At 43.2% G+C, this 12,132-nt stretch overlaps 1 protein-coding gene across 1 annotated transcript; it reads left to right on the forward strand.

Moving 5' to 3' along the window:
* Positions 1-1,920: 1,920 nt before the first annotated feature.
* Positions 1,921-5,636, forward strand: LOC140583147 (uncharacterized). The gene is made up of 6 exons (XM_072707784.1): positions 1,921-2,020; positions 2,254-2,355; positions 2,510-3,154; positions 3,975-4,117; positions 4,533-4,627; positions 5,427-5,636. Exons 1-6 carry the CDS (start codon positions 1,921-1,923, stop codon positions 5,563-5,565), a joined length of 1,224 nt encoding a protein of 407 aa, XP_072563885.1. The 3' UTR covers positions 5,566-5,636.
* Positions 5,637-12,132: the final 6,496 nt, after the last annotated feature.

The raw sequence follows: 12,132 nt of genomic DNA on the forward strand, positions 1-12,132 counted from the left end.
ACTCTGAAATCATGTCTAAACTGCCCGCTATTCTCCCATGATCCCCTTAGAGATTTTTGTGTCCCTTCAGGATCTGATCCCACAGGGAGACGATGCTACTGACTGGCTATAGTGTGTCTTGGCATATTGTGTTGTTTTCTCCTGCTGAGGATTGTCAAAGTGCTCTTTGCTTATAGGATGATTGTTAATAATACAGTGGAGGAAATAATTATTTGACCCCTCGCTGATTTTGTAAGTTTGTCCAATGACAATTAGTCACCCTCATTAAAGACACCTGTCTTAACTAGTCACCTGTATAAAAGACACCTGTCCACAGAATCAATCAATCAAGCAGACTCCAAACTCTCCAACATGGGAAAGACCAAAGAGCTGTCCAAGGATGTCAGAGACAAAATTGTAGACCTGCACAAGGCTGGAATGGGCTACAAAACCATTAGCAAGAAGCTGGGAGAGAAGGTGACAACTGTTGGTGCAATTGTTCAAAAATGGAAGGAGCACAAAATGACCATCAATGGACCTCGGTCTGGGGCTCCACGCAAGATCTCACCTCGTGGGGTGTCAATGATTCTGAAAAAGGTGAGAAACCATCCTAGAACTACACGGGAGGAGTTAGTTAAAAACCTCAATATAGCTGGGACCACAGTCACCAAGAAAACCATTGAAAACACATTACACTGCAATGGATTAAAATCCTGCAGTGCTCGCAAGGTCCCCCTGCTCAAGAAGGCACATGTGCAGGCCCGTCTGAAGTTTGCCAATGAACACCTGAATGATTCAGAGAGTGACTGGGAGAAGGTGCTGTGGTCAGATGTGACCAAAATTGAGCTCTTTGGCATTAACTCAACTCGCCATGTTTGGAGGAAGAAAAATGCTGCCTATGACCCACAAAACACCGCCCCCACCGTCAAGCATGGAGGTGGAAACATTTTGCTTTGGGGTGTTTTTCTGCTAAGGGCACAGGACAACTTCACCGCATCAACGGGAAAATGGACGGAGCCATGTATCGTGAAATCCTGAGGGACAACCTCCTTCCCCATGCCAGGAAACTGAAAATGGGTCGTGGATGGGTGTTCCAGCATGACAATGACCCAAAACATACAGCAAAGGCAACAAAGGAGTGGCTCAAGAAGAAGCACATTAAGGTCATGGAGTGGCCTAGTCAGTCTCCGGACCTTAATCTAATAGAACACCTATGGAGGGAGCTGAAGCTCAAAGTTGCACAGAGACAGCCTCGAAACCTTAGTGATTTAGAGATGACCTGCAAAGAGGAGTGGACCAAACTTCCTCCTAAAATGTGTGCAAACTTGGTCATCAATTACAAGAAACGTTTGACCTCTGTGCTTGCAAACAAGGGTTTTGCCACTAAGTATGAAGTCTTTTTTGTTAGAGGGTTCAAATACTTATTTCACTCAATGAAATGCAAATCAGTTTCTATCTTTTATTTAAAGTAATTTTTTCAATTTTCCTTTTGATGTGCTATCTGTCACTGTTAAAATAAACCTACCATTGAAATGATACTGTTCTGAGACTTTTCATTTCTTTGTCATTGGACAAACTTACAAAATCAGCGAGGGGTCAAATAATTATTTCCTCCACTGTATATTTACACTAGTCCCATACTTTTAAAATACATAATACTTTTTTTTAATCTAGCAGAAAGAAATGGGTATTTTCATTGCTGGTATCTTGTCTTTGCTTATATATTGATTGTATGCTAAAAAGTATGTATGCAGAAACAGAAATGAACCTCATTTCACACATATGATGCTTTAAATATCATATAGACTTCAAATGTGTTAAGTGCTGCACATTACAGATCACAAAGCAGTACAGAGAGGAGCAGTAGTACTGCTGGTTGCTGCACATACAGACTAAAGGCAGAAATTCTAGTGATCGGTCTAGATCAGTACAAACTATAAAATGAATGAGGATATTTATGCTAATGCAGATATAATTGAAATACATACAAAATGCACATCCAGCCAAAGAGAACAGACTCCAAAGCGGACTCAACATTCAGGTAAGGACACACACATAATGATTATTAAGAGTACTGTGAGTTTGTGTAGTAAAATGCAGGTAACTCCAGTTTTGTCTGCAGTTGGGTCGGCAGTACTCCAGACATTTATGTAATTAATGTAAATGTGACTTAATAATGATGTTGTATTTGAATGAAATCACTCTGAAAGCATGTATAAACTGCTCTCTATTCTCCCATGATCCCCTGTGATGGAGATGTTTGTGTCCCCTCAGGATCTGAGTCCACAGGGAGACGATGCTACCGTCTGGCTATAGTGTGTCTTGGGATATTGTGTTTTCTCCTGCTGACGACTGTCATAGTGCAGTCTGCTTATAGTAAGTTTGTTAATAATACATTAAGACTTGTCCGTACCAGCTTCGTCGGTGAGGCTGGTGAAAATTATTATAACACTGTTTCTGGGTACCTGTTACTTATAATGCAGTACAAGTTGTGGGTATCTATTTCTCTTTCACTCTTTTTTTTCTACAGACAACAGACTCAGAGGGGAAGCTAAGAGGAACAAAGCTAAAATGGCTCAGATATTTTCATATCTCACCTCCAATTACAGTGAGAAACTGGAGCTGCAAACCAGCTACAGCACCCTCACTGCAGAGAAAGAACTGCTGCAAACCAGCTACAGCACCCTCACTGCAGAGAAAGAACAGCTGCACACTAGCTACAGCACCTGCACTGTAGAGAAGGAACAGCTGCAAACCAGCTACAGCACCTGCACTGTAGAGAAGGAACAGCTGCAAACCAGCTACAGCATCTGCACTGTAGAGAAGGAACAGCTGCAAACCAGCTATAGCACCTGCACTGTAGAGAAGGAACAGCTGCAAACCAGCTATAGCACCTGCACTGTAGAGAAGGAACAGCTGCAAACCAGCTACAGCACCTGCACTGCAGAGAAAGAACAGCTACAAACCAACTACAGCACCTGCACTGCAGAGAAAGAACAGCTACAAACCAACTACAGCACCTGCACTGCAGAGAAAGAACAGCTACAAACCAACTACAGCACCTGCACTGCAGAGAAAGAACAGCCACCAACCAACTACAGCACCTGCACTGCAGAGAAAGAACAGCTGCAAATGAATTACAGCACCTACATTGAAAATACTAGAAAAGAACGAGGTGAGTAAAATATTAATAAAAGAGCATATGCTGGGGAAATATTAAGTTAAGGAACAGTATTTTAAGGTAATGTACCAAATAATTCATTTTTACGGAGCCCCTCTGGTGACAAAAGAGGAAAAAATATATATTGCGTGGCCATGAGATAATTAAGTGGTGGCCAAATTAATTGGTTAAAGCGGGATGTTGTACGCTGGTCTAATGCACTTGTCGATAACGCCTTTATGAAGTTAAAAAATGTCTTCTCACAATTATTTTATCAATTAATTGTCCACTCTCGAAGTTGTCCATGTGTTTCCAGGCATTCGGAAATCTCTTGGCCACCACTTAATTACCTTGTGTCCATGTGTTATACTGTAATTTGTGGTCACACAATATATTTTTTCTCTCCTATGTCTGAGGGGCTCCATGCATTTTTAAGCATTTTCCCAAGAAAAGTTTTTCAATGTTTAAAATATAATTTATTTTACCCCAAAAGATAAACACAGTTTGATTGACATGCAAACACTTCCACTATTTCACTCTGCTGCAATCTGACCAAAATGGTTAGTTCAAGGTTTTCAACATAGGCGTCAGAAGCATTTTGAATGTGGGGGGGACACACTGGCATAAAACTAATATTTCATGTTAAATGTGGGGGGGTCCGAACGAATAATTATGATATGTGATGGGGACACCTCACCCTCAGATTTAATGGCGGCGACGCCCATGGTTTTCAATTGTTATACAGATTCAAAGAGACGAAGAAAAGTCTGTCTTTGCCATTGTTGTGGCTCCTGTTGGCTCATAAAGCTGACATTCACTTTTTTCTTTTTTTCAGTCAGATTCTATCCCGGGGGATGGACAAGGATTGGGACTCAGTTGTACTACATCTCCACTGAGAATAAAAACTGGCAGGAAAGCAGAAAGGACTGTAAAAATAAAGGAGGAGATCTGATTATCATCAACAGTCAACAGGAACAGGTTAGACATGAAAGTAGAACTAAGTGATATATCTGCTGTTATATTTTACAACTTTAGCAAAAAAAAAATAATTAAAAAGTAACATGTCCAAAATTGCTGAAAAAGGAAATAAATAAGAATTATCCGGAGGAACTTCAAACTCTCCTTTCCAAGAAATGAAATAGAATCACCTACCTAAATTACCTAAATCTATGGTTAATATTCAAAATACTTGATTATTTTAACCAACTGCAAAATGTTCCTTTTAAACATTTTCTCTTGATTTTCTCCCACTCCTGAAAATAATATTAGAGAAGAGAAATAATGAAAGGATTGACCTGTACACTTTATAATTGTCCTCACCTGATTCAGTTCTATATATAATGATTGTAGACAATTTAAGTTAATGTTTTGATGATTTTTTATGTCACTCAAGGACATTATTCTTGGTATCGATGCCTGGATCGGTCTGACAGACATTGAGCATGAAGGAACCTGGAAATGGGTGGATGGGACACCATTGACCACAAGGTAAGAGAGGTTATATATGCAACATCATTATAGACACAGAGAAGGAGATGCAGTGATGTTCATGCAGCAGAGTTGTAGTATGTGTCACGGTGGGGGTCGCAGAAAATAAGGAGGACGCGATAGCGAATCAGTCCAGGGGAAAAAAGATTTATTATCTTCTCCGTCAAACGAGGGGAGAGAGAGCAGTAGGACAGAAATGAAAATCCAAAAACCGAGGAGATAGAACAGGCAGTGGTCGGCAGATCAGCGTTGGAATCCAGGGGGACAGGCAAGGCTCGGAATCCGGGGACAGGCAAGGGGTCAGGCGATCAGCGTCGGGTAGTGAGAGGGCTTGGCTAATAACCAGAGGTCGAAAAAGGCAGAACAGAGGTCAGGGGAACAGGCAGGCAGAGTGCAGGCAGGCAGGGAATAAACGCTCGAACTTAGCATGGAAGGCTGAAGGCTCTCCAATTACCCCGACGGGCATCAGCTGGTAGAGGAGGGCATACGGTAACCGGTCCTGCCGGTTCTCGGGACCGGTGTAGTAGAAGCGCTCCGGCCGCTGCTCAACTCCCACCTAGGGAAACCCCGGGGGCGTGGCAGGGGAGCTCCGCGTGACATCATAGAGGCTTCCCCTGGGCAATCCATGACAGTATGCTTCTCCTATTCATTTTGTATTTACACTGCACCCCCTTAAAATGGTTGTTGATTTGAGATATTTTTATTTAATAACGTGTGTTGTCTTTGGTAAAATGAATCACCTTTGTTTGAGGATAATGCTTATTGTTATAAATGTTGTTTATTCTTGTTGGTTGTTCAGTTACTGGAGGAAGGGAGAACCTAATGACATTCATGATGAGGACTGTGCATATAACGTGGCAGGAACAAACGCCCTGATTGGCTGGAATGATGCAAACTGCGCAGGAAGAATGTTCTGGGTGTGTGAGAAGGAAGCTTAGCGCACACACAAATATAGACACAGACACACAAATGCACACATGTTTGTAATTATATCTTTGTGGGGACTCTCTATTCATTTCTATGGGGACAACATTAATACCAACATGATGACCTTAACTTTTGGCATTCACTTTTAAAACAATTTGTTAAAGTGCATTTAGTTAAAAAAGTTACTTAAGTAAGTGTATTGTGTTTGTGTGTGGATTATGTTTATAGTACATTGTGGGGATCAAATGTGCTCGATGAACTTTGGCCATTGTGCACTGTGACGGATAATCATGTGGGCAATAGAAACGAGGCATCTTGCTCTGAACCCAGCGGCCAGCACAGCGCAGACCGTGTTGTGTGTGAAAGTCCCTATGAGCACAAACCACACCCAAGATCAATTTCACTGAATCACAGAATGAAAGCGCAGCTCCAAACTGTAGCATGAATTACAGATAAACGTAATCACAATTATTATAGTGACGGTTATCAGTACTATCACTGTATTCTTAAAATGTGCTGAAAATGTTCAGAAAGTACTGGTACACAAATTCAAATAATTTCACCAAGTTTTACATTGAAAATCACATACAAAATTAGTATCGCCATGCACCTTTTGTTTGCACAAACATTACATTAATAACATTAATAACATTGCAGGAGAATAACTTGTAAACATATGAAAACCATATCAAATGCATTAACATATATTTTTTTAACTGAACGAGTTTATGAACATACCAGTGGCATGAGTTGTCAAATAGCATTAAGCAGGCTTCCCGTGGGGTCTTAAAAAGCCTTAAAAGGTCTAAATTTAAGTTCAATTTAAGGCCTTAAAATGTCTTACAAATGCCCAGATTTTGATCCTAGGTCTTAAATTTAATTTATCCAAGTCTTAAAATTCTTACCTCCGTTCATTCCCAAAAAGTGTTGTCCACAGAAAATAAAATAGTAAAAAGCTGTAGAATTAATCCATTGGTTGTGTTTTCTGGTCTGCACTGGTGTCTGCGAGGTGATAAAACTACAAGTCCCATTGCGTGATCACTGCAGCTAGGCAACCATGCAGTTTGAGAAGGGTCTGGCTGCAGAATGTGCACTCTCAGCCATATGCACGCTCAGCCACTGACGTCAGGTGCACGCTCAGCCACAACAGGAACTGCAGGGGAATCAAGCGCTAACTTAGTTCTTGAGGCCAATGTGAATGGTATGTTGTTTTATTATTTGTATTACTGAATGATATAGTTACAAGTTTATTTATTTCAAGCCATACATTATTGCAATGTAAATGTTTTGATATACTGTAGTGCGTTAGAAACTTTTTTCTCTGATGACTGGAGTGAATTTTTTCAGTTAAGGCAACTACTAGTCAGTTGGCTCATGTTATCTTACTGTAAAACAGACACATTTCTACTTTTACAGAGCTTTTTGTGAATGTCTTAGCTTCCAGCATATAGTTTTTAGTTGTTCATGTGGTCTTGAGGAGAACGTGTCTCGGTCTCCTTATGGTAAGGCAAGACAAGTTTTTATTATCATACACAGGGGTTATTTAATGTGCTTTATAAAAACAAGATTTAAAAAAGTTAAACCAAGACAAAAAAAGTAAAATATAAATGAAAAAAAAACTTACTTGAATAAAAATTGCTTAGAAAATCTAAAAAATCTGATTAAAAGTGTAGTACTGTATGTCATGCCCCACTCGTCCGCTCCTCCCATGTGCCATGTCCCCTCGTTAACCTCCTGTGGAATCCCCATGTCCTCAGCTGTTTCCAATTGTTTTCATTAGTCTAACGTATTTAAGTCTGCGTTAGGTATGTTTTTCCCCAGTCTGTGGCCTGTACTACAAATGGGGTTACTGGTTTATCGGTGTAACTTGTTGGATTTAAGGTGGTCTGGGCAAAATGTAGGTGAACGAATATGAAGTCCATTTAAACTGCGGTACCTTAAATCCGACAAGTTACCCTGATAAGCCAGTAACCCCGCTTCGTAGTACAGGCCACCGGTCATTGATGTCCATCTTACATTTCTTTGATGTTCCTGTTTTGTCTCCCTTCTAATAAATCCTCGTTCACCCAATCTCACAGTGTCTCTGTTGCTTCTCCGGCGAAAGGCGTGACACAGTAAATGTACAGCTAAAAATCAGACACAGTTAGAGGTTTTATATTATATCACAATTTTTTTATTGGTTTGTTTAGTTTTTTTAGGCTGGTCATATCTGAAAAAAATAAACATTTGATTCCTGATGTGTCCAATGTTCATTGTTTTTTTTTCCATCCAGCTTTTATTAAACACAGTTTGGTACCTCATGGCATATGTAAAGTGTACGACGTATTACAGTTCTGACAAGATTATTAATAACACGGAATTGTACTATTTTTCGATTCCATTTGACTATTTATTCACACACACATAAATACAGGGTATATATATATATACTGTATAGCGATCCCCCGCCTATTGCAGAGGTTACGTTCCAGACCCATCAGATAGGTGAAAATCCGCGATATACTGTAGAAAGACCATATAAATAAACTTTTTTTTTTTTATAGTTTAAGCCTTAAAATACCCCTCCCACATGCTTTAAGCACATGTAAACTTATTAAAATGCATTTTGTAAACACATATGATATGTGGATGTTGGGCTAAGGATATGAGTGACATAAAATATGTCAATTTCTGGTATCATTCGAATGTTTCTAGTAATGCATCGTGTTGGTCTTAAATTTTACTCATAATGGTCTTAAAAGGTCTTAAAAAGGTCTTAAATTTAACTGAAACCTGCAAGAACCCTGATTAAGGTAATACAAAAAAGGCAACAGGCGATTGGATACATTTCAACATTAATACTGTACAGAGAAGGAGGGAAAAAACAAGATACTAGGAATATTTGTGCAGCTCTATTTCATTTAATAAATAATGATTTTCATCCATCCATCCATCCATCATCTTCCTCTGGATCCGAGGTTGGGTCGCGGGGGCAGCAGTCTCAGCAGGGAAACCCAGACTTCCCTCTCCCCGGCCACTTCATCCAGCTCCTCTGGGGGAATCCCGAGGTGTTCCCAGGCCAGCCGAGAGACATAGTCCCTCCAGCGTGTCCTGGGTCTTCCCCGGGGCCTCCTCCCAGTGGGACATGCCCGGAACACCTCACCAGGGAGGCGTCCAGGAGGCATCCTGACCAGATGCCCGAGCCACCTCATCTGGCTCCTCTCAATGCGGAGGAGCAGCGGCTCTACTCCGAGTCCCTCCCGAATGACCGAGCTCCTCCCCCTATCTCTATGGGAGAGCCCAGCCACCCTGCGGAGGAAACTCATTTCGGCCGCTTGTACTCGCGATCTCGTTCTTTCGGTCATTACCCATAGCTCATGACCATAGGTGAGGGTAGGAACGTAGATCGACTGGTAAATCGAGAGCTTTGCCTTTTGGCTCAGCTCCTTCTTCACCACGACAGACCGATGCAGTGCCCGCATCACTGCTGACACCGCACCGATCCACCTGTCGATCTCCCGCTCCATCCTTCCCTCACTCGGGAACAAGACCCCGAGATACTTAAACTCCTCCACATGGGGAAGGACCTCCTCCCTGACCCGGAGAGAGCACTCCACCCTTTTCCAGCTGAGGACCATGGTCTCGGATTTGGAGGTGCTGATTTTCATCCCAGCCGCTTCACACTTGGCTGCGAACTGCTCCAGTGAGAGCCAAAGGTCATGGTCTGATGAGGCCAACAGAACCACATCATCTGCAAAAAGCAGAGACCTAATCCTGAGGTCACCAAACCGGACACCCTAAACGCCCTGGCTGCGCCTAGAAATTCTGTCCATAAAAGTTATGAACAGAATCGGTGACAAAGAGCAGCCCTGACGGAGACCAACACTCACCGGAAACGAGTCCGACTTACTGCCGACAATGCGGAACAAGCTCTGGCACCAGTTGTACAGGGATCGAACATCCCTTATAAGGCAGCCCGGTACCTCATACTCCAGGAGCACTCCCCACAGGACTCCCCGAGGGACGCGGTCGAATGCCTTCTCCAAGTCCACAAAACACATGTAGACTGGTTGGGCAAACTCCCACGCACCCTCCAGTACCCTGCCGAGAGTATAGAGCTGGTTCACTGTTCCACGGCCAGGGCGAAAACCACACTGCTCCTCCTGAATCCGAGGTTCGACTATCCGACGGACCCTCTTCTCCAGCACCCCCGAATAGACCTTACCAGGGAGGTTGAGAAGTGTGATCCCCCTATAGTTGGAACACACTCTCCGGTCCCCCTTCTTGAAGAGGGGGACCACCACCCCGGTCTGCCAATCCAGAGGCACCGCCCCCGATGTCCACGCGATGCCACAGATGCGTGTCAACCAAGACAGCCCTGCAACATCCAGAGCCTTGAGGAACTCCGGGCGGATCTCATCCACCCCCGGGGCCCGGCCACCGAGGAGCTTTTTAACCACCTCAGCGACCTCTGCCCCAGAGATAGGTGAGTCCATACCCAAGTCCCCAGATTCTGCTTCCTCATTGGAAGGCGTGTTGGTTTGATTGAGGAGGACTTCGAAGTATTCCTTCCACCGACCCACAACATCCCGAGCTGAGGTCAGCAGCGCACCATCCCCACCATAAACAGTGTTGATGCTGCACTGCTTTCCCGCCCTGAGACGCCGGATGGTGGACCAGAATCTCCTCAAAGCCATCTGGAAGTCGTTCTCCATGGCCTCGCCAAACTCCTCCCATACCTGAGTTTTTGCCTCTGCAACCGCCGAAGCCGTGTTCCGCTTGGCCCGCCGGTACTCATCAGCTGCCTCCGGAGTCCCACAGGCTAAAAAAGCCCGATAGGACTCCTTCTTCAGCTTGACGGCATCCCTCACCGCCGGTGTCCACCAGCGGGTTCGGGGATTGCCGCCGCGACAAGCACCGACCACCTTACGGCCACAGCTCCGGTCAGCCGCCTCCACAATGGAGGGGCGGAACATGGCCCATTCAGACTCATTGTCCCCCACCTCCCCTGGGACATGGGCGAAGTTCTGCCGGAGGTAGGGGTTGAAGCTCCTCCTGACAGGGGATTCTGCCAGGTGTTCCCAGCAGACCCTCACTATACGCTTGGGTCTGCCAGGTCTGACCGGCTTCCTCCCCCACCATCGGAGCCAACCCACCACCAGGTGGTGATCGATTGACAGCTCCGCCCCTCTCCTCACCCGAGTGTCCAATACATGTGGCCGCAAGTCCGATGACACGACCACAAAGTCGATCATCGAACTGCGGCCTAGGGTGTCCTGGTGCCAAGTGCACATATGAACACCCTTATGCTTGAACATGGTGTTCATTATGGACAATCCATGACGAGCACAAAAGTCCAATAACAAAACACCAATCTGGTTCAGATCGGGGGGGCCATTCAACTTGAGTTTACCAAAATTATATGAATTACAACTTACTTCCACAAAGTGAAATGGAGAACTAGTGCATATGCAGAGGGCATACTGTGTAGTAGTGAGAAATGTAATGATTAGAACAACTTAAGACAACAAAAAAAAGTTTGGAAACTGCATATGTTTACCATTAGCATGAAGATACCGCCAGGGCTGGACTGGGACCAAAAAATGGCCCTGGCACTTTTTGGTCATGGCGGCCCACTATGATTATTTATACGATATGCAAAAGCACATGACATACCAGAGGATATATATGCACGTTGCATGATGTGAGGGACCAAGCGCTAAAAGCAGGAGGAGTCACAGGAATAATTAGAAAAAATATGTTTCTTTTTTATTCTGACCCAAACTTAATTTAACAAATATTACATGTTGAGCCCGGGAAAAAAAACTAAGTAACAAAACTAAACTCAGGAATGTGAATAAACCACCTGGCTGCACAACAAACATAACTAACTTCTCTGGACATGACACAAGGGCATATATATATATATATAATGGCTGATCAGACCAATAGAAACAATAGGGGTACCTAAACACAACACAACACTAACTATAAGACACAACACCGCAGTCCAGTTTGTTGATAAACTAAACATTAAAGAAGAAATCAAAATAACTAAGCTTTAATTACAAATATCTAGCGAAATAAACACTAGTTTAAACTAAACACAAATTTCCCCCTCTCCAACAGGAACTGGTGGTACAGTCCAATTAACTTCAGGCATTTAAGTGCTCTGAGCCCTGGCCACCATCTTTTGCCAGGCCACTCCCAGGGATCACAGCAGGTAAATAAACTGGTAAAAGAAACAAGAATTAGTCACACTAATCACAACAAAAGATAAAAATGAATTGATACAAATACATCAGTAAACTAAATGTGCGTGCTTACAAATAGAACAAATGTATTTAAACCAATGAATAAAGTTATTGCAAAGTGTTAAAATAAAAGGATAAATGAAGATGTGTGTGTGTTCACCCACTTTACTTAAGTGTGGCCTGGTGTTTGGCCATCACACACCCCCCCACTTCTTGGTCTTCACTATGGCAGCGAGAGAGGTAATCAGCAGTGACGTTCTCTTTACCAGGGATGTAGAGAATCTTGAACCGGTATGGCTGCATAGCAAGATACCATCTAGTAATTCTCCCATTGGTGTCCTTCAT

The sequence above is a fragment of the Paramormyrops kingsleyae genome, chromosome 25 (assembly GCF_048594095.1).
Source record: "Paramormyrops kingsleyae isolate MSU_618 chromosome 25, PKINGS_0.4, whole genome shotgun sequence".
In the NCBI taxonomy this organism is placed as follows: Eukaryota; Metazoa; Chordata; class Actinopteri; order Osteoglossiformes; family Mormyridae; genus Paramormyrops; species Paramormyrops kingsleyae.